The sequence below is a fragment of the Suncus etruscus genome, chromosome 5 (assembly GCF_024139225.1).
Source record: "Suncus etruscus isolate mSunEtr1 chromosome 5, mSunEtr1.pri.cur, whole genome shotgun sequence".
Lineage (NCBI taxonomy): Eukaryota > Metazoa > Chordata > Mammalia > Eulipotyphla > Soricidae > Suncus > Suncus etruscus.
This window is the reverse complement of record NC_064852.1, coordinates 71361755-71385789: the sequence shown is the minus strand read 5'-3', so window position 1 is coordinate 71385789 and position 24035 is coordinate 71361755. Positions and strand designations below refer to the sequence as shown.

At 40.1% G+C, this 24035-nt stretch overlaps 1 protein-coding gene across 1 annotated transcript in view; it reads left to right on the top strand.

The window, feature by feature from the left end:
• IWS1 (interacts with SUPT6H, CTD assembly factor 1) overlaps window positions 1–8467 on the top strand; it is a 40589-nt gene extending 32122 nt beyond the window's left edge. Inside the window, exons 13-14 of the mRNA XM_049773105.1 lie at window positions 2494–2605; window positions 8094–8467. Of these exons, the coding sequence (XP_049629062.1) occupies window positions 2494–2605; window positions 8094–8225 (244 nt within the window). The 3' untranslated portion in view covers window positions 8226–8467. The remainder of the gene's footprint in view (window positions 1–2493; window positions 2606–8093) is intronic.
• Window positions 8468–24035: the final 15568 nt, after the last annotated feature.

Here is a 24035-nt window from a genome sequence, read left to right as displayed (position 1 = left end):
TTTGTGATGTTAGAGGAAACCAGAGTTTCTAGAGGAAAGCTACACATATAGGGGAGAATGTGTAAAGAATCCCAAAATTGACTTGAGTTAAGAAGAATCAGTTAGACTTTCTCATCTACCTACTTTGAGGATCTGCTGTATATAAAACTTACCATAATAACACATACAACTACCATCTTACACAGCAATTACACACTTGTGCATTTATCCCAGAAAAATGAGAACTTAAGTTTATACTAAAGCCTGTATATGTATATGCAGTTTATTTATAATGATCCAAAATTGAGGACAACCCAGGTGTCCTTTCAAGTAAATCGTTAAATGAACTAATATTTTTATTCTGTAGAATTTGAACAATCAAACTAAACAATATATTGATAATAAAAGAACTTTAGAAAATCATACTTAGAGAAGATTATTTCTCTCATTTTTTGGGGGGGTGGGGTGGGCCACACCTAGTGATGCTCAGGGGTTACTCCTGGCTATGCGCTCAGAAATCACTCCTGGATTGGGGGATCATATGGGACACTGGGAGATCGAACCATGGTCCTTCCTAGGCTAGCACTTGCAAGGCAGATGCCTTGCCACTAGTGTCACTGCTCCAGCCCTAGAGAAGACTATTTCTAATGATGATGTATAAATAGTGATTTATATAACATTCTTAAAATATTAAAATCATTGAACTGAAGAGCAAATTTGTGATCACTGGGGATGTAGGAATTGGGCCAAAACAGATGAGAGGTTGATAATAAAAGGATGTAACAGGAGGAATTTTTTTTTTTTTTTTTTGGTTGTTTGGGCCACACCCGTTTGATGCTCGGGTTACTCCTGGCTAAGCGCTCAGAAATTGCCCTTGGCTTGGGGGGACCATATGGGATGCCGGGGGATCAAACCGCTGTCCTTCCTTGGCTAGCACTTGCAAGGCAGACACCTTACCTCTAGCGCCACCTCGCTGACCCCAGGAGGAATTCTTTTTATTGACACAGACCTACTACACATTCTGTAAAATCACCCAAAAATATCATATATACTCGAGTATAAGCCGACACACACCCTCTATTTTACCCTAAAATCTGGGAAAACTTAGTCACTCGAGTATAAGCTAAGGTGGAAAATGCAGCAGCCACTGGTATATTTTAAAAATAAAAATATATGCCCAAAACAGTTAAAATAATTGAGGGATCAGTAAATAAATAATAAATATATACATGATTACATATAGAATACATAATTGTTTGATATACTGTATACAATTATTATACCACATTAACCTATAGTATTCAGTGGCACTTTAATATTAAAGTGAATAGGGGCTGGAGTGGTGGCACTAGAGGTAAGGTGTCTGCCTTGCAAGCGCTAGCCTAGGGCGGACCACTGTTCAATCCCCCAGAGTCCCATATGGTTCCCCAAGCCAGGAGCGATTTCTGAGCACAGAGCCAGGAGTAACTACCCCTGAGCATCAATGGGTGTGACCCCCAAAAACAAAAAAATAAAGTGAATAAACCATTTAAGACAGTAAAGCATTATAAATGTTTATAAATCCTGAGTTCTTATACTTTAAAACCCCTGATTATAAGGATTCAGGATTTATAAACATTTATTTACACAACTTCACTGCCTTAAATGGGTTTTTCACTTAATTAAATGTGCAATTGAATATTGTGGGTTAAATAGTTCAGTGGCATCCAGTTCAGTTCAGCCTCCTACCTCTTCAGCTCAGTTGTGACTTGTGGATTGAGCTGAAGCACTTCCCCGTCTAGGAGGGGCAGAAGACTACTGGAGATTATGTGCATTTGCTTCCGTGCGCACCAAATCAAATAACCCGTATGACTTGAATATAAGCAGAGTTTGGATTTTTCGGCACAAATTTTGGATTTAGCTAGAGAAATAATTTTAAGGACTGAGAATATGCTTTACATGTAGGAGACCCAGGTTCGAGGGACACTAAATTTTATTCTTTTGCATGTAAAATTATCTCAGAAATTTAAAGGTACACAAAAATTGCTATATGAATAAGTTGTGCTGAACTATATAAACTAGGGTTATACTCTGCTGTGAGCTCTTTTTTTTTTTTTTTTTTTTTTTTTTGGTTTTTGGTTTTTGGGCCACACCCGGCGTTGTTCAGGGGTTACTCCTGGCTGTCTGCTCAGAATAGCTCCTGGCAGGCACGGGGGACCATATGGGACACTGGGATTCGAACCAACTACCTTAGGTTCTGGATCGACTGCTTGCAAGGCAAACACCGCTGTGCTATCTCTCCGGGCCCTGTGAGCTCATTTTGACCACACAATTTTCACTTCACAAGTGAGTTGAAAAGGAAAATGCAGAGAAGTTGGCTTTGGGAGGAAATTGAGGAATTCCTATAATTCTGTGACTAGTGATGAGACCATCAAATATAGCCTCCAGGAGGGTAGATTGTGTGATGTTGGGAGAAATGGGGTCCTCAGCTCTGGTTGTCCATATAAATAACATGCTCATTTTTTCTATTCTCAGGGCTCTTAGGCCTGGAGATCCTGGATTCTGTGCCCGTGCAAGGGTCCCCATGCCCTCAAACAAGGACTATGTTGTAAGGCCCAAGTGGAATGTTGAAATGGAATCATCCAGGGTAAGCAAACAGGAACAAGGTGCCTCACAGGTGTAAATTGCTTTTTTTCCTTTTTTTATTTTATGTCTAATAACACTTAACAGTTCTTACGATTTTTCTGATTTCTTATCTAGCCAAGTTATTCTTTGCTGATACCTTTACTTTAGACTTAAAACAACTTTTATCAAATCTGAAAGTTTCTTTTTTTTTTTTTTTTTTTTTTTTTGGTTTTTGGGCCACACCTGGTGACGCACAGGGGTTACTCCTGGCTATGTGCTCAGAAGTTGCTCCTGGCTTGGGGGACCATATGGGACACCGGGGGATCGAACCGCAGTCCGTCCAAGGCTAGCGCAGGCAAGGCAGGCACCTTACCTTTAGCGCCACCGCCCGGCCCCAAATCTGAAAGTTTCTTATTGAAATCCTTCTGTGCTGCTGACTGTTGAAACCACAGTGCTCTAATACAGTCATTTTAGATCCCTGAGAAAAAAATTACTTGATTTTTCAGTTGGCCCCTCCCTTTACTTGAACTGTTGCAGATTTTTAGCCTAGGTACTTCCTTTGTCATCATTGTAAATACTATACAGGGATTTCCATTGTTTCTCAGTAATCTTCTATTTCCCATTCAAACTACTCTTTCTAGCCTGGTATTCTTAAAAAGGGCCTAAGCCGACTGGAAAAGCATAAAAGGCGATTTGCAGAACAGAAACGACTCAGCAAACTGCATCGTGCTGTCAAGTTCAGCATTGAAGGCAACAGGATGCCCCTGTAGACCTGGCCCTACCAGAATATCGGTACCAAGGAAGCATGCTCAGTGCATGGGCTTGAATTGTCCATAGCTAAAGTAATAACTGTTTGTGTGCTTTCTAACCAGAAAGAGCCAGGCTCAAAATAATGAGCTTAACAAGTATTTAATAACCAAATCTTGAAGATTAATAAATTGATATGGAAGACCCTTTTTTATCTGAGTACCAATGAGGCTAATAGATACTTAATTCCCTGCAAAATATTTTGGTCTTCCTATTACCTAATTTTATCAAAAAGACCCAAATCGGGGCCGGAGATAGATAGCATGGAAGTTAGGCGTTTGCCTTGCATGCAGAAGGACGATGGTTTGAATCCCGGCATCCCATATGGTCCCCTGAGCCTGCCAGTTACGATTTCTGAGCATAGAGCCAGAAAGAACCCCTGAGCGCTGCTGGGTGTGACCTAAAAACCAAAAAAAAAAAAAACACCCAAATTGTGGTTGTCATCATTACAGACATATAAACCAGTATTTTCATGTAAGAGGAGATGGCTCATTTTTCTGTTGCCAGAGAATCAGCACCATGCATCTGAGAACTCATGGCATGCAGCCTTTTACTGAATAACAGATGTGATAAATCTGAAGAATACATATTTAGCATATGGTCATAAATTGAGAACACTTGTGGAACATTCACAAAGCTGGATTTACTGCCCTACTGTGCTTGGAGATTGATAGCTGCATCTTTGTTGTAGTGTACTCAGGAGAGTGAGAATATTATTTTTGTGATTTCTCCGTGACTCCTGCTTTTGCATCTAAATTCACAGGCAACATTTACCTCTCTCCCAGTTCACTTTCTTATTAAGCTATTCTTTTCAAATCAAGCATACTTCTTTATTTGTTGAGAATAAATAGAAGGCATTAGAGCCAGATTCAGTGCCAAGAATTTCACCTATAATCTATACTTACTTTTTTCCTGATTTTTTTTTTTTTTTTTTTTTTTTTTTTGTAATACATACTCAGTCCTCAAACCCTTTTCCCTTGGTGCTGGAGAGATAGCATAGGATTAGGACATTTGCCTTGGCATGCAACTAACCCTGGTTTGAATCTCCAGTACTTCACATGGTCCCCTGCATGCTTCTCAAAGTAAACCATGTTGTAACAGAATATAATAATAATAAACCTTCTTTCTCCCCTACCTCCACTGATATTTTTTTAATTTTTTAACTGTTTCTCTTCTCTCATCTCTAATATTTTTTTAATTTATTTTTGAAAATAGGAGTTTACAATATAGCAAAGAAAATGTAATGAAGTTCTTATTGACCTCTTTCTTTTGGAAGAATGCCTAGTGTTCAGGAGGGTGTTCACCTGCCCATAAGTGTAGGTGTTTTTAATCCCACTCTGCCTGTAAGTGATGGTAAGGTGGGAAGAAGTGGCCCAACCTTCAACGTGAGCTGAGAAGTGTCAGCCATGAGAAAAATTAATGTCCCTTTGTATTCTTCCCACTACAGCTAGTCGGCATTATTGGTTTATTTCTTTTGGTCCTTTCTGTATGTATACAAAAAAATGTTATTGGTTCTTTTTGGTTTTGTTCTTGAAACTGATTATATTTTATACCTTCTTAAATTTTTCTTTCACTTGATAAAAAATAATTTTAAGTAAACATTTTAGTGATAATACTGTATTATTACAGTTATACTGTAGTTTTTAATAAGCACTTTTTCATCTATTAAGCTGCTTTTGGTTTTCCATTGCTATAGAATTGATGAATCAGGGGCAGGAGTGATAGCACATTAGTAGGGAATTTGCATGCAGGAGACCCGAAATGGACCCAGGTTCGATTCCCAGCATCCCATATGGTTTCCTGAGCAGTGCCAGGTGGTTCCTCCCCCAACCCCCCAAAAAAAAGAAAAAAGAATTAATGAATCAGGAGAGGTCATTCAGTTTGGCATGTAAGGTATTTTCTGTGATTTTAGGCTTATTATAACTGGGCATCTGCCATCTAGAAGTCTTAACAAGGAAAGGGAATAGATTCTTGGGAGCCAAAGAGACAGCACAGCAAGTAGGGTGTTTGATTTGCACAGGTTTGATCCTTAGTATCCTGTATATTCCCTGAGCCTGCTAGGAGTAATTCCTGAGGGCAGAGCCAGGAGTAGCCCCTGAGCACTGCCAGATGGGGCTCAAAAAAATAAAATAAAATAAAAAGAAAGAAGAGCTGGCCCTTGTGTGTTACTGATGTTGAGGCTTAAAATATCGATAGGGTATTATTGGTTAGAATCAGAATGTAAGTAAAAGCAGGGAGAGACTTTGGGAAGGAATCAGGATATCTCAGGTATTTGATAGGATAGTGATACCATTGTTTCCTTAACAAGTTTTGTGCAAATTGCCAACATTAAAATGTTAAAATTGGGGCCCGGAGAGATAGCACAGTGGTGTTTGCCTTGCAAGCAGCCGATCCAGGATCTAAGGTGGTTGGTTCAAATCCCAGTGTCCCATATGGTCCCCCGTGCCTGCCAGGAGGTATTTCAGACAGCCAGGAGTAACCCCTGAGCACTGCCAGGTGTGGCCCAAAAACCAAAAAAAAAAAAAAAGTTAAAATTGATAATGAATCATTGGGGAGATAAAGAGCAATAATACAGCAGGGAGAATACTTATTTGTTTTTTACCTAGCAGATTCAGGTTTGCTTCTATACTATATATGATCCCTTGAGCACAGATCTAAAAATAAGCACTGAAACATTTCTTAGAATGGAAGATAAGCATTATTGTTTAAGAATGACTTAGAGATATCTGATGGGGCTAAAGCAGCAATACAGCAGCAGATGAGATACTTGTCTTGTACACAGCTGGCCTGGTTTCAAGCCCCTGCATCCTAAAAGGTCCCCGAAGCACCAACAGAGTTGTTTTCTGATTGCAGAACCAGGAGTAACCCCTGAGCATCTCTAGGTGAGGGGGAGGGGGACGAGCAAGATATCTTTGTTTATATCTAAACAGACTTGGTGAGCTCCCTAGTCTATAAAGCACTTTGCACCACTAGTGACCACCTTGAGATGTCTCCTAGGTTCATCCTTTTAGGATTATGTTAATTGAGCTTTAAAGGCAATTTGATAGTAAACGTCGTCTGGGTCAACATTTCTCTGTACCCACTCAACAGTCCTCAGTTTTACTCAGAATTTTACAGTAGTCATCCAAGAGGCTTTGCCCACTTTGACACAAAGACAGAACTTTTTTTATATTTCTAAATGGTTCATTTCTTGGAGACAAACCTTGGCATGGCATACAATATTTTTCAAAGTCAAACCATTATACATAAAAGGCAGAAAGGAAATAATGGAAGAACTCATAAGCTCCTTGAATAAATAGACTTAATTTTCTTATTGTGTCAGGTGTACTTAGTATAAATTTTAGTGATTTCAAGGTAGCCATGATAAATAACAATAACAACTGATAGTTATATTGAGCACGGACTATATTTTAGACTCTGTGCTTGTACTTAACTTGACCTTCTTTTCAGCAGTCCTGAAAGAAGTAATCCTAGAATATTACTTGCCCAGGGACACAATCTTAGGAGGTGGAACAATTACACTCTTAAGTCTGAGGCTGGATCTCTAGCGCTTAATGAATTTGCTTTACTCATCCTCTTAACCATCTGCACTACACTGTGTCTTTCTCAGAAGACTTGATTTGAACATCTAATCATTATTTCTTCTGTCATTCTGCTTGAGGGTGTACACATTCAGTTTTGAAAAGGAAAAGCATATAGTTGGTATATTCTGATGGAGGTAATAGGAATTATGGTATCAATTTTCACCTTTTATCTGGGGTTGGGGCCACATTTGGGGCAGAGAGGAATTTGAGTCACACTTGCTGGCACTCGGTTACTTCTGACTCTTGTGTTCAGGAATCACTCTGGCAGCCTCCAAGGACCATATTGCGATGCCAGGGATCAAGCCCAGGTGCTGAGTGCAAGACAAGCACCCTACCTGCTGTGCTATCACTCCTACCCCAGGGAACACATTTTAAAATAAATCACTGGTGCCCTAGTGATAATACAATTAGTAGGATATTTGACTTGTGTGTGGCCAACCTGGGTTCAGTCCCTGGTGCCTCATATGACTTAAGTCTCACTAGAAGTAAACGTGAAGACCACTAAGTGTGACTCAAATGCAAAAATAGAAATAAAAGCACCAGCGGCTAGAGAGATAATACAAGGGTAAATAAAGCATTTGCCTCGAAAGCAGCCAACTCAGGTTCAATCCCCAGCACCCAGTATGGTCTCAGGTACCTCCAAGAATCATTCCTGAACACAGAGCCAGGAGTAACTCATAAGCATCTCTGAGTATGGCCCCAAAACCAACTTTATATACATAAATATGTCACCAGATGATAATACAATTACTCCATTGAAAAAGTTTGGATTTTTTACAAGTATTGCTCTGCATATTTGCTCTTGAACCAGAGTTCTCAACACATTTTCATTATTGAAAAACTTTTGTCTGATAACTTCCAGATAAAAGATGAAAGACAAGGGGCAGAAGCAATAGCACACGGATACGATCTTTGCCTGGCATGTGACAAACTTGGGTTTGATTCCTGGCATCCCTTATGGTCCCCCAAAGCTGCCAGGAGAAATTTCTGAGTGCAGAGCCAAAAGTAACCCCTAACTACCTCTAGGTGTGGCTAAAAGCAAAAAAAAAAAAAAGATGAAAGACAAAACTACATGTATATGTTTCAGTAATATGTTCTTTTAACTTTTACTTCAATCAGTTTCAGGGCACCTCCAAGAAGGGTATCAGTCGACTGGATAAACAGATGAGAAAGTTCACAGATATCAGGAAAAAAAGCAGATCTGCACATGCAGTGAAAATCAGCATTGAGGGCAACAAAATGCCCTTATGACCTTCCTTGCTACCTTCCTTGCTGGGATGTAGCCCCATTAAGTGCAGTGGACTCTTTGGAGAAAGAAGATATTTTAAAAACAATTTTTAGTGTATCTGTAAATTGTTCTGCTTGTATCAATGTTGTCCTAGGACTTGCTTTTCTCGGTTGTATTTAAAATTGTTTGTTGTGTACTTTGTACAGAGGAATACTAGTTATACTTCTATAAACTTTACACAATAAAGTTCCATTATGGTTTGGGAGGACTGTGTCTTCATTGCCTTAGGGGTGTGAGAATTTGTTCTTGTTTCTTGGGTAAGTGAAAAAAAATATTTTTAAAGTCTTAGATAATAGTATTTAAAATGACCCTTCAAAGATCAGAGATTCGTCATGTCTGTGTTCTGGCAATGAGTTTCTGAGACCATAGTAGGACCTTCTCTGTGACAGGAGTGTCAACAGTGGCTAGTGATACCCCATGGATGGCTTTAACATGGGGACTGATCAGATTACTGTGGGTCACAAGAAAGAATTGCCACGTAGTTAGAGGACTTTGGACAGACTGACCTGATTGGTGGCGGTAGGGACAGGGTGTGCTGAAATTGATTGAGTACAGTCACTTTGCCAACAGTGTTTTCCTTGTATAGAGAAGCCCCAATTAGAACTGGACATTGGAGTACTGTAAAACTTCAGCTTGGTGAATACTGATGAAATGAGGGAAGATGTGCCTCAGTTCAGTTCCACATAGAAAAAACTGTGTTATAGGGGCCGGGCGGTGGCGCTGGAGGTAAGGTGCCTGCCTTGCCTACGCTAGCCTAGGACGGACCACGGTTCGATCCCCTGGCGTCCCATATGGTCCCCCAAGCCAGGAGCGACTTCTGAGCGCATAGCCAGGAGTAACCCCTGAGCGTCACAGGGTGTGGCCCAAAAAACCAAAAAAAAAAAAAAAAAAAGAAAAAACTGTGTTATGTGTTTATACATAGGAAAACCCTGTGAAGAGTTTCCTTCTAGACCTCACCCAAATAAATGTCCACTTGGCTTAGCCTCCTAGTTTGAATCTTTCATCTTAAAAGAGATTACTTTTTTAACAGCACATATCTGGGCTCTTAGTTTGCTGAGATCTGGAACAGGTATTAGGAAAACCTTTTAACTTAGATTTACTCAAGAGTAAGAATGGACCCTTTAAGCTGGCATTCAAAATGGGCAATCTGTGAATGGTTGAGACCTCAAAGGTATGGAGTTTATGCAGAACTCCAGTTGGTTGGTATCCAAGTAAAGCTTAAACTTACACCAACAAAATGGTCTTATTGTTGATCTTGTTAGGAGTAAAAAATCAGCACTGACTGATCACCTTGGATGGTAATACACACAAAATTACTACTGGCTGCACTTAGTCTAGAATCCACCAGCACAAGTTAAAAGTAGCAGGAAGCTGCCCCATTGGGCAGAAAAACTCCCATATCAGCAGCAAGACTCAGTGATGGTCACAGTGAGGAAACTTCCTGCAGATGTTCTAGTCATTGTTAGTGGAACACCAGGTAAAACAAAAGCACAATTCAGGACACTTACCTAATTTGAGATGAGTTGATTTGAGAAAAATGGTTATTACTGATTTGCTACCCAACCAAATTACTGTATACAAGGAGCTGACACTGATGGTGCTTCAGTTTCTGCTACAGTCAGATGACATAAGCAAAGTAGCATTAGCTCCAAGTATAATGGGTGAACATTAACCTTAGATTGCAATCAAGCCTCCACACACCCAGCCCTCATTGCATAAGTGGCACAATGAGAAAAAGGAGGAGCACACCAAAATGATCTAAAAAAAGAGTCCAAATGGCCCCTTATCACCCACCAACTATAAATTTTGGAGTGATGGAATAGAAGAACTCCAATAGGGGCCAGATTGGTGGTGCAGCGGTAGGGCATTTACCTTGCACACGACTGACCTAGGACAGACCTCAGTTTGATCCCCAAGCCAGGAGCGATTTCTGAGTGCATAGCCAGGAGTAACCCTTGAGCATCACCTGGTATGGCCCCAAAAAACAAAAAGAATAGAACTCGAATAAATTATAAAAGAAAATATCAAGGGGGCCGGGCGGTGGCGCTAAAGGTAAGGTGCCTGCCTTGCCTGCGCTAACCTTGGACGGACCGCGGTTCGATCCCCCGGTGTCCCATATGGTCCCCCAAGCCAGGAGCAACTTCTGAGCACATAGCCAGGAGTAACCCCTGAGCGTTACTGGGTGTGGCCCAAAAACCAAAAAAAAAAAAAAAAAAAAAAAAAGAAAATATCAAAAGTCACTGAAGAGAATGATGGGTAAATTTAAACAATGGAAAGCCCCAGAAGTTCAGTGACAGCAAAAAAATTAATCCATGTATAGAGGATAAGATGCAGGAAACCATTAATAAAAAATATTGGGAAGGGAAGCACAGCAGGTTAAGTCATTTTCCTTGCTTGCATAAGACTGACCCAGGTTTTTTCCCCATTACCACATACAGTCTCAAACTTCTGCTAGAAGTGATTCGTGAGCAGCAGCCAGGATTAAGCCGTAAGCACAGCTAGGTATGGACCCTCAAAAAGACATTTAAGAAAAGAAAAAAAAAGATTATGAAGATGTTGGTGAATGAAGGGATAAGTTTAAGAACAATAATTGAGGGGCCGGAGAGAGAGCATGGAGGTAGGACATTTGCCTTGCAGAAGAACAGTGGTTTGAATCCTGGCATCCCATATGGTCCTCTGAGCCTGCCAGGAGCTATTTCTGAGCATAGAGCCAGGAGTAATCCCTGAGCACTGCCGGGTGTGACCCAAAACTCAAAAAACAACTTCCTAAGTCAGAATTTAGCCATACACAGATCCAAGAAGTTCAAAGTGTCCCAAACAAAGCAGTAGAAAAATTAATAATAAAATAACAAAATCCTGGGGCCAGAGTGGTAGTGCAAGAAAGGGGTAAGGTGTCTGCCTTGCCCACACAAGCCTAGGATGGAGTACAGTTCCATCCCCTGGTGTCCCATATGGCCTCCAAGCCAGGAGCGCATTTCTGAGCGCATAGCCAGGAGTAACACCTGAGCGTCAACAGGTGTGGCCCAAAAACCCAAAATAATAATAATAATAATAACCAAAGCCAGAGATAGACTCTAGAGAGCAGGATAATCAAAGAAACATATAAAGGACTTCATTTGAGTTTATTTGATCTTGCTTCCCCATAAAATGGAATCTATAAAATGAAACCAAATCTACATACCAGATGAGAATGAGAGTGGTTGAACATGGTAAACAAGTTGGATGAAATAAACATCAAAACAAGAATACTCTGCTCAAGCAGATGGGCGTTCAAATTTAAAGGAACGACCAAAAAATAAAAAGAGTAACTTACAACAGAAGCTACAGAAATTCAAAGGATTTTCTGAGATTATTATGAAAGGACAAATTTGGAGCTACAAAAATTGGAGAACAAACATTTTTGGAACCTTAAATCCTCGAAGACTGAGTAGGGTCAGGAAGAGGCAGCACAGCAGGAATCATAGCTAGAACTTGAATAATGTCAACCCATGTCTCTCCATGTTCCCCAGTGCTCCGTGCCCAGGAGAAACCCAGCCAAGGTCTCCTGACCTGGCCCTGTTGGAGTCCTTCCTTGACATGAAGTACATAGTAGAGAAAGGATTTGGACTTTTTCTCTTTGCCTGGTTTCTATCCAATAATAGAACTCTGGGCAATGGAAGGAGATGGGGAGCAAGGAGGATAGTATAGAAAACACTATTGAAGGCTCAGAGCAACAGTACTTCAGGTAAGGAAGGCACTTGCCTTGAAAGCAGCTGACCTGGGTTCAATCCCCAGCATCCCATATGGTTCTCTGGGCATTTCCAGTAGTAATTCCTGAGCACAACCAAGAGTAACCCCTGAGCATTCCCAGGCTTATGCCCCCACCCCCACAAAAGACAAAAAACTACTGAAAAATAAATTACTAAAAAGTAAAAATAGATAGGTTTCTAGTCTCTAATCTCTATTTTTTTAAGTGTCGAAGAACAAATCTACACAGGAGAAACCTGCAGGCTACAGTGAGATGGAGAACAAGACCACTTTCTCTTCCCTCCTCCTTAGTCACAGCTATAGTCTGATTGTTAGATGCTGGGAAAGAACATCTTTTGTCCTATCACTTCCGGGCTGAGGTAGCACAGGGCCAAGGCATTGCTTGGGGAAGAAAGGAAAGAATACTCCTATGACATGCTTCCACCCCTATGGATCCCTATGGTGGGATCCTTTTTCAGAAAAGGCAAATGAAGACCCAGCATATGCACCATTCTAAGCCTTCTTCTCTCTCATCTCCACACCTCCAGCGATGTCCTAACAGGGGTCCTCAAACTTTTTAAACAGGGGGCCAGTTCACTGTCCTTCAGACTGTTGGAGGGCCAGATTATAGTAAAAACAAAAATTATGAACAAATTTCTATGCACACTGCATATATCTTATTTAAAAGTGAAGAAACAAAATGGGAATAAATAAAATATGTGACCCGTGGGTCATAGTTTGAAGACCCCTATAAGAGAACACCCTTTAAGGACTGTCCTCCCTGACAGAGAGACATAGACTATCCATGAAACATACAGAAAAGACCTTTGGGAATCAGACTGAATCACCACTGTTTCTTGCTCCTGGCCCTGAACTCTGTTTTTCTTAAATCAACTTCTGTTTTCCTCCATAGCAGTAATTGTTAGATTTCTGGGGGGGGGGGGGAATGGGGAAGAGAGTGGAGGAAAAAGAAGATATGCTTGGGGAGTGTGCAGAAGAAATGAGAGAAGAGACAAAGGGAGGGAGGAAAGCTTAAAGAGAATCAGGATGGAGAAATAGTACAGCAGGCAGGGTGTTTGCCTTGCATGTGACAGACCTGGGTTCAAACCTCAGAACCCCAAACACTACCAGGAGTTATGAGCATTGCCAATTGTAGCTCAAAGACAAAACAAACAAAAAATGCCACAAGCCACAATATTCTTTGTGGTTTTTATGAGTTATTATGAGTTGATCTGTGTCCATCTCCACATTGGTCAAATGAAGTTCTAACCCCCAGCATTTCAGAACATGACCCTGTTTGGAAATAGTGTCATTGCACATATAATTAGTTGAGTAAGCATGAATGTGGTTAAATTGGAGTACAGTAGGACTCCCCATTTTTAAAGAGTGAGTTTGGTTGTGAATGCATACACAAGGAGAACACAATACAAAGATGAAGACAGAAGCTTTCAAAAGACTGTGGGCAACGTGGATATGGATGGCAGGTGGACATGAACAAATTCTCTCTTGCAGCCAATATCCCCTTTGAATGCTTTACTTCTAATGCCAACATATTCATCCTCTGCTATTTCCTGGCCTCCACCTACAGCTTTTCCCATAACCCTTTACTTTTTAGTGGGGTGTGAGTAGCAGCAAGCACTAGAGATGCTAAAGGAGTTCTCATTAGGATCAAAGGGAAGAAAGATGTGGAATTATAGGTTTTGGCTACTTGAAAATTTGATTCCTGAATCAAATCAAATCAAATCAGAATCCTGAACCAACTAGATGAGGAAAGACCTATCCTAAGACTTGCTATAAACACCAAAGTATCCACTAGTAGAAAGAGACCCCCCCCCCAGCAAAGTAACTGCCAAGGAAAACTGAAATCTACACTGGGGCTTCTCTCTGAGCAAGATTCTTCTTAAACTCTGGGTCACAGAAAAGCTTCTGTGTAAAACTGTATTTTAACAAAAGCTGCTTTATTTAAGATGAAAATGGATCTGTCAAGTTCAACCTAGCCATTCAGGGCTAGTGCAGTTTTATGAAGTTAACTTACTCTCAACCCCCAGAAATGCCCTAACACCTTACCCAACAGGGACTAGAGATAACTAGAGAAACAATGGAGCAAGTATTGGCCAGAAAGGTGGTAGGGGAGAACATCTGAACCCTTTTCAATGTTCATATTCAGACACTCCAACTTATAAATAGAAGAGACAACCAAGTGTCCTGTGGCTGAATGTGGGACTAGTTTATATTAAAATAACTGCTGAGGGGGCCGGCGAGGTGGCGCTAGAGGTAAGGTGTCTGCCTTGCAAGCGCTAGCCAAGGAAGGACTGCGGTTCGATCTCTCGGCGTCCCATATGGTCCACCCAAGCCAGGGGAAATTTCTGAGCATCCAACGGTGTGGCTTGAAAAACAAAAACAAAAACAAAATAATAATAATAATAATAATAATAATAATAATAATAATAATAATAATAATAATAACAGCTGAGCTTTGTTCTACTCCTAGCAATAGGACATATTCTGAGAAAGACTTTTTTAAGATTTTTCTTTTTACCAACTCTTTTTATGTTTTGGTTTTTTTGTTTTTTGGGCCACACCCAGTGACGCTGAGGGGTTATTCCTGGCTATGCGCTCAGAAATCGCTCCTGGCTTGGGGGACCAGGGGATCAAAACTTGGTCCATCCTAGGCTAGCGCGCAAGGCAGACGCCTTACCTTCAGCGCCACCACTCCGACCCCTTTACCAACTCACAAACTAGTTGGTCAGGACTTTAGTAAAATCAAGCTTATAGACTACAAATATGAGGAAAATTTACCAGGTTGACTCCCACTGGGCTCATCTCAGTGCAAACCAGACATTGCAGAGAAAGGTACAATGCTAAAGTTAGAGAAGGAACTAAACACGCAAATTAGATAGGACTTCTAGAGGAGGTTAACTCCCCCCAAAAGTTTGGGATAAACCAGCCTGTCCTCGTCACTATCGTTTTTGGGTATTCATGTTAGAAATAGGACATTTTGAGAATAGAGCCATAGTGATTAGGGCATTTGCCTTGCATGCTGCTGACCTGGATTCAATCCCTCGCTCCCTGTGTAGTCCTCCAAACCCCACCAGGAGTGATTCCTGAGTGCAGAGCCCAGAGTAAGCCTTGCACAAAGCTAAATTGGGTGTGACCCCCCCCAAAAAGAAGAAATCAAGACATTTTGATTTTATATGATTACAAAATGGATTACAGTGACAAATTTATCTACTATATCAAGAAATTACAAAATAGTTTTTCAACCCCTTAGGAATGCCACAAGTTATACAGTCAGACCAAGGCAGCTGTGACAAAGGGTATGCTAAGATGACTTTGTTGGGTGGTAGGGTGGGCTGGGCAACAGAGACATAAGGTGCTAGCCTTTAACAGCCAATCCTGCTTTAATTCAGGCACTTGCAAATGACCCTCTAACCCTGCCAGTAGTGACTATTGAACACAGAGCCAGGAGTAAGTCCTGACACTGCCAGGTTTTTGCCACCTCCCTCAAAAATATTAGTTGAGTATGTTAAAAATAGCATTTTACAAAAAAAATAGCATTTTACTTTGTGCTATGGCAACAGATATCATAGAAAAACAGAAATATTTTATTTTATTTCTATGTTTGTTTTGGGGTCCACACCTGGCGGCACTCAACGGTTACTCCTGGCTCTATTCTCAGAAATTGCTCCTGGCAAGCTCAGGGGATTATATGGGATGTCAGGGATCAATCTCAGATTAGTCTGGTATTACACATTTACCCTTACATTTACATTTATGAGTACATCATAAATGCCCACACACTATGCTATTGCTCCGACCCCTTCTTTCTTTCTCTTTTTTTGGGGAAGGGGTCACACCAGGTGGCGCTCCTGGGTTACTCCTGCTCTCCGCTCAGAAATTGCTCCTAGCAGGCTCAGGGGACCATAGAAGATGCTGAGAATCAAACCATGACCCATCCTGTGTCGGCCGAGTGCAAGGCAAACGCCCTACCACTCTGCTATCTCTCTAGTCTAGATCCTTTCTTTTTCTCTTTCTCTTAGTTTCTTTTTCTCTTTGTTTTCCTTTCTTTTGTTCTTTCTTTTCTTTCTCTCATTTTTCTTTCTTTTTCTGTCTTTTTCTTTTTTCTTCCTTTCTCTCTTCCTTCCTTTTCTTTCTTTCTTGTGCAGAACCATATCTCCCTACTGCAGATGACCTATGACTTTACTCCTACTCTGTTGCCACTTTCCTGCTCTACCTTGGAAGTTTCTGTTCATACCTGTTTTTAACTGTTTTGGTGAATGAACACATAACCATATATTATTTACTAGTTGCTAAGTGGAGTCTGACCCCATCTTACTATTTATTATAAAGAGTTGGGAACTGGGGCCAGAGAGATAGCATGGAGGTGAGGCATTTGCCTTTCATGCAGAAGATCTGTGGTTTGAATCCCAGCATCCCATATGGTTCCCTGTGCCTGCCAGGGGCGATTTCTGAGCGTAGAGCCAGGAGTAACCCCTGAGCGCTGCGGGTGTGACCCAAAAACCAAAAAATAAAGAATCGGGGACTGCCTCAGAGGAACCATAACACTTCACAGGCTAAATAAACTTATGCAAAGTCAAATTCTCTTTTTCTGATCCAGTCTTCTGACAGGCTGCATATAAACTTTGAAGTTCTAACTCTTTTAGGATTCTGGGTCATTAAAAGGCTTTATTACTGATTCCAAATTAGATATGATAATGAAATACAGCTTAAATTCTGAAACCACGTGGGTCCAAGGTATGAACTTTTATGAGTCAAAAGTGACTTCTGGGGGGGTCAGAGAGATAGCATGGAGGTAGGGCATTTGCCTTGCATGCAGAAGGACAGTGGTTCAAATCCCGACATCCTATATGGTCCCCCAAGCCTGCCAGGAGCAATTTCTGAGTGTAGAGCCAGGAGTAACCCCTGAGTGCTGCCAAGTGTGACCCAAAATCAAAACAAAATAAAAGTGGCCTCTGTCTACCAACCCTTTATTATTTACTTTTCACAGCAACCTGGAACCTAACAGCTCAAAACTCTGCAGGTGTCAAACTCAAACTTTACATGTGCAGTAGTTTTTTTTTTTTAATGTTTTGGTTTTGGGCTACAGTTGTCTGGTTCAGTGCTTACTCCTAAATATATACTCAGGGATCACTCCTGGTTGGTACAAAGGATCACATGCAGTGCAGGAGGTTGAACCTGGGTCAGCTCCTGCCCCAAAATGCAGTAGTTCAAAATATGGCTTGGATACATAGATTGTAGTCAGAGCCAGCCTATTTACTTTACCCCCAGAAAACTACATACATACATTTAATAAACCCCAGTGATATAAGTACTCCATCTAAGTTGCTGGCTGCTGTCCTTCAGAACTCTATTTTCTTTTCTTTGGGGGGGGGGAATTTTTATTGAAACCATTGTGAATTACAAAGTCCTTCATGGTTAGAATTCAGGTGTACAGTGAAAGTGAATTAGGGCCATTCTCACCACCACTGTTGAACTCCCTCCACCGAAGTTCCCAGCGTGCATTCTATATCACCAGCCTTAGTTCCCTGGCCTGCCAGTGTAATAAGCCCATTTTAAGTTTAGATTGTTATAGTTTGGGTCTCTTGATTCTATTGTTATTGATTTTTGCTTGGATATTTAGTTCTTCCTTTGTTTCTCCACCAATGTAACTGGCCCCTAATCCCCATCCTCTACATTTTTCTTCTCAATTTTATAGAAAATGCAGAAATATGAGGTAAAACAAAGTACTTCATGTCACAAGAAATATGAAAAAGGCAGGATTCCCTATTTAAAAAATAAAAATAAAATAAAAAGGTGTGTGTGTGTGGCAGATTTTTGTTTGTGTTTTTTTTTTCCAAAGGCACAATGAACAATGAGGAAATTAGAAAGGAAACACCGTTGGCCTGAAGAATAAGGTGTCCTACCCATGAAGTATCCTGAAGACCAACTATAGGCTCTGGGAATACTAATTGTTCAACCCCAAAGTCTTTCTTCATAGTCCCAGGAAAAGATCTTCTCAATCACGGTCATTGCATTCAGGCTTCTGTAATTAGAGATCTTGGTTTTTGCACTTATTCTATGTCAAAGCCAAGGTGTAAAGGTTTGTCTTACTACTAGGTGGCAAGGCAGGGAAACTTGCCCTGAAAGCAAGTTATTGTTATTTCCTAGTGGTCTGGGTGTCTTATGAGCCCACTCTGAAACAAGTTGGTGACAAGGTGGCATTAGGGCCTCCCCAGGTGAAAGTTTGATTCCTGTTGCTGGTGCAGAAAACCATACTGACAGAACTCTATGTTCTGAAAACTCTCAATCATGTTGTTGAGTGATATCGTGTAGACACAAAAGTTCAGTCCCTAGGTCCTCTTTCAGGGAAGTTCCCTGACCTCCCAGTCTCTAGAATGGTTATCTTGCCAAGGTCAACCTTGCCAAGAGCTGTTAAAATAAAGCTCCTGTGTATTACTGCCACCTTGTGATCATGTTTTTTATGTGTTTTGTCCAGAAATTAGTAAAATTCATTTATAGCTGCCTACACATTAACCAATTGTACCAATCTTTTCAAAAACTATTTTGAGAGAAAATTTTTATTTGCAATCTTATATTTATATGATTATTTTATTTATTATTTTTATTATGGTATGCTTAATTTGAAAACACATTTACTTTTTTTTAAATCTTTCTAAGATAAAAACTGACAGATATGAGATTTATCTTCTTTTCCAGTTGCGGATCACAAATTTCAAGAAACTTTATAATTCTTCTTTTAATTATTTTTGAGGGTTCACATGTTTAAAAGTGTGTTATTTAGTTTCCAACTTTTGGAACTTTATATATTATTTAATCATTTTATCTGGGTTTTTTGTTGTTGCTGTTGTTTTGGGTTTTGGTTTTGGTCTTTGGACCACACTGGCAATGCTCAGGGGTTACTCCTGGCTCTGCATTTAGGAATCGCTCCGGAACCCAGGTCAGTGCAAAAGAACTCTACACTCTTTACTATCCTTCCAACTTCCATATATTGGTTATTTTAATTCTATTGTAATCCAAGAGTACATTATATGAATGGTTTAAATAATTTTCATATAAATTGTATAAATAATTTTATATTTAATGAATTTGTTGTTTGCTGGATTTTGGTTTGGGAGTCACACCCAGCTGTGCAAAGACTTACTCCTAGCTATGTATTCAGGAATCCCTAAAGCACAAAAGGTTTTGTTGTTTGTATTTGGTTGTTGGTTCTGGGCCACACCTGGCCATGCCTAGGGTTTACTTCTTTCCCTGTGCTCAGGTTTCAGTACATGTGAACTCAGGGGACCAACGCTGGGGATTGAAGCCAGGCCAGCTGCATTCAAGGTAAGTGCCCTACTCACTGTACTCTTTCTAGCTACTTGAACAAACATTTTTAACCTTGATAAAATCTAGTTTATATTTCCTGTGATTCTTGTGTGTTGGGGTGTTATTTTGCTTTATATACAGCACTATATTGGAGTTTTATTTTGTATTTATTTCTGAATATTTTCTCTCTCTTTTTTGTTTCTTTTGGGGGGGATTGGGCCATATCTGGTTGTGCTCAGAGGTTACTTCTGATTCTGCACTCAGGAATTACTCCTTATGGACTTGGGGGGCCATATGGAATGTTGAGAATTGAATTCAAGTTGGCCTCATTCAAGGAAAATGCCCTATCCACTGTACTATTGCTCCAGCTTCTGAATATTTTCTTTTAATGGATGGATATTCCCCCTATTGATTTGACAGATATTTTCAATAACAATTCTTCTGATAATAATAAAAGTTTGTGCTACTGTTCAATTTTTTTAACCTTTATATAATTCCCCTGTATTCTTTGGAAAGGTTCAATGTATCTTGGATCTTACACTTTTTAATTTGTGGGTTATTTTCGCCAGAGTAGAGTACTTTTTGTAGGGTTTTGGGCCACACACAGAGGTTACTTAGGAATTTCTCCTGGTGGTCTCTGGAGGAACCTTATGGGATGCTGAGCACTGAACTCAGATTGACCACATTCAAGGTAAATACCCTACATGCTGTCCTATTTCTCTGGTCTCTATTAAAGAAAAGGTTATGGTAAAAAAAAAAAAAAAAAAAAAAAAACCTCTGAGGCATGCACATCTGAAAATAACTATAATTTGGCTTCAGATTTGATTCATTTTTATATTTAAGAATTTAAGATATAAAATCATTTTCTCTCAATAAATTGAAAATCTTGTGGAGTGAGTATTAAGAAAATGGGTAGAGTGCTTGCAAGTGGCCAACACAAGCTTAAATTCTGGTACTCCGTATGGTTCCCTGAGCACAGAGCCAATTGTAAGCCCTATGCACCAACAGGTACAATTCAAAACAAAACAAAAAAACTGAAGATCGTTCATTGTTCAATATTGTTTACTTTGAAAGTGAACTTCTTATTTTTCAATCCTGCAGAAAATGTTCAGATATTATTTTTGGAGGGGGTCACACCTGGAGGTGCTCAGGGTTCACTCCTGGATCTTCCCTCAGAGAACATTCCTGGTGGTGCTCTGGGAACCATAAAGGATGGTAGGGATTGTACCAAAGCTGGCCACATGCAAGCCAAGCACTCTACCTGTTGTCCTATTGCTCTGGTCCCAAAAAATCTTTATTTCTGAACAGTGCTTGGAGTAACTCCAAGTACTGAGCATGAAGCAGCCCACTGAACAATGCCAGTTGTATTCCAAAACCCAAATAAACAAAAATGAAAAGAAAAAGAAAGTTATAGTAAAATTTATTTTTTTAATTTTTAATTATGAGAACAAAGATGCAAAGAAAGAAGACAAGGTAAAGTTACAGTAGAAGGACAATCACCCATAAACAGAATTCTCAGAAGTCCCCTTGCTGAAAACTTAATTTTGAACTTTCAGCCAAAGAACATTAAGAAAAATAAAGCAGAATTCATGTACAATTACTTTGTCCCTCAAGTCCCCAGATTGTAGTACATTATAATATTTCTTAGCAGCACACAAAACAATCTAAAGCCATTAAATTATGTAACTTCTTAAACATTGAAGGCATAGTATTTTTACATTTCCATGCACATGCATATTAGTTTAAGTTAACCTCAAAAGTTTAAGTGTTTTTTTTTAAGGATTAGAGTCTAAGGAACACAGTGAAAACGGTGTTAGAGTGGCAATAATTGTTTAATAGGCCCACCAAAATATGAGGGACATGGAAAGGAAAAGCCTTGGCTTAAATACAAGGAGACCCTACCCCTGAAGTTTCCTGGCATAAGACCAACTCTAAGCCCCAGGCAAACTAGTTTGTCCAATCCAAGTCATTGTCTGTAATGCCCATACACTTTTATATTTCACACAGTCTCTGTTGTTGGTATCATGTTTCTGTATTAAAGATTCTGGAATCTGCATATCCTACATTGAAGTCAAGATGTGGAGTGTCCTCTAGTTTCACCTCACAATTAAAGGGCAATGCAGAGAACCCTGTCCTGTAAGCAGGTCGTTGTTGTTGTCAAGTCTTCTTAGTATTAAGGGAAGTCTTTTTTGAGCAGTTCATTGTCAGAGCAGCGGTAGGGTCTTCCCTGGTAGAGGATTGCTTCCAGGTGATGTTATAAACAACCGTGGATGTTTCATAGATAGTTTCCCTGGTTCAGGGGGGATGGAGAATGCCCATTCTTCTGAGGCCTATGCCAGATCATTATGTCAATGTCCAGAGTGTAAGGTCCCATTGCACTAAAAGATTTGTGTGTTCCAATCTCTATTAAAGAAGAACTTATTTGTATGCATAGTATTTTTCCCATTTTAATGTGCCTATGCAAACAAGGAACAATGCCACGTGGTGTTATCAGTGCATATGGGGGCCGCAAGAACAAATCCAACAATCCCCATGACATGGTTCAAACATAAGCATTAAACTGAGGGACTCTCACCAAATTTCCTTATTGAACAGCTCACAAAGTGGGGAAAATTGTCACTGTATAAGAGAATATTTAGTTATAACTGTCAAAGAAAATACACATAAAATATTCAAAACAAATATGTGTCCATTTTCTGTCTTTTGAAATACTTGGGGGTTGTTAAATCCACTGTACCACTTTGATCTGTGATTAGGATTGTGCAATACTGAAGTTAAAAAGGGTAAATGTGGGCTACTGATGGTTGGGTGTGAGAGAGTTAAGGAGAAAAATGAACTTTGTAGGGGTGTGTGAAAGGGCAGAATACAAAATGGACATTCTGCAGACATAAAACATAACTTAAGGATAGGGAATACTATTAAAATATACTGTTTTGAACATGTAGACTGGTAAGATATTGCCAGTGACTACCTTAGTGCAACCGAGCAAATCTCAGCACACCCCAAGTTAGGACCCACCAGGGAAAGCCTGGAGGCCAGGAATAGAAGAGGGGACGGCTGGAACCTATCAAAGCTCCCAGCAACCCCAAGCTAGGGAGAAGGCCTTCGACATGGGGTCTCCCCAAACCCCATGCCTGCTAGAGCTAGCCTCCAGATCCTAAAATTTATTTTTTTAATAAATATTTTTCTCCTGGGCCACACCCAACAGCACCCAAGGGTTACTCCTGGCTCAGAAATCACTCCTGGCAGGCTCGACAATCACATGGAATGACAAGAATCAAATCCGGTCCGTCCAGGGTCAGGCACGTTCAAGGCAAATGCCCCATCATTGTGCTATTTTATTGCTCCAGCCCCAAGATATAGTAAAAGTCTTAGCACACCAAACAAAGCTCTGCCAATGCCTCAAAAAGGGAATGGGACAGTTTTCACTACCACCACCACGATTGTTTTCATGTACCACTTAGTCTTATGTAATTTTCCAGAAATACATCTATTGTTTTCAATGTTTGGTTTATACTAAAAGAGTTCTTAATTCCCTCTTTACATTCATTTTTCTTTTGCTACTTCTGCCATGACTGTAGAACTGTCTCTTGTGGATATTTCATTTAACAAGTGCTTCACATTTAACAAAGCAGTTGTTCTGGAATTCTTGTGGATATTTCCAAAGCAAATGCTTCCATTTCATCATTTTTGTTCCACTCTTAAACTGATTTCTGCCCTCCTTTGCTATGAGCCAAATTCTTTTGCAGTCTTCAGCACCTGCAAACAGATCCTTCGTGGAGTTCGGGAAAAAATTCCACGGGGAGAGAGTGGGCACACGGAATGGCGAATGAACGGAATAATATTGTAGAAATGAATGAAACCACACAGATTGTATGGGGACTCGCGTCTAAAAAGACGAAGACAAATTTATTTTTTGAGCTGGCTGCTTTTAAAAGGTAGAGGCTAGGAAAGCAGGGTGCAAATTCTTGACATCAAAGAAAATGGGAAAAGAATGGAGGACCCTGGCTTAAATTAGCATATTAAAGAACCGATATTGAAGGTGAAAAGGCAGTTTGTTTTGGGTTTGCTTTGTTTTTGGGTAAGCAGAAGAAACCAGGTAATTTTCAGGGAAGTGGGAAGAGAGAGGAATGTTTTAGAGTTTTAGGGAGAAAACTGAAAATTGTTTTACTATGAGCTAAGTTTTGGGAAAAACCTGATCTTGGCGCCAAAGTAGCAAAAATTACAGGGAGCTGTTAAGTGGGAGACTTTTGGCGGGATTTGTACTGTCCTCCTTTGTTAGAAAGAATTTACTAAGGCCTAATTTCTAATATAGGTTAAAATTAAAGAGAGAGATAGTTACAGCCACTTTTGGAATTATGGCCAAACAATCCACGCAAAGGGTCAAGTGATTTTGACTGCTCTAAGCGGGCCTTTTTGGCAAATAATTCCTTTTCAGGAGGGCACTATACCTACTGGTGTGTGCCTCTCCTGAGTGGGATGTGGCACTCCTTATCTCTATACTTTCTTTCCTCTTGTTTTTGATGTATGTAGGGGGATGAGGTTTGTTGGAGTTGTTGATTTTATTTGTTTACTTTTGCAATGTGTTGTTTTCCAAAATTCTAAGTAGAATTCTTATGTCATTTACTATATTTATTTGCTAAACCTACCCAAAAAAATGCCACAAAATTGTTGAACAACAAAATGCATTGTCTCAGCTTTCTAGAGGTCAGTGGTCTAAG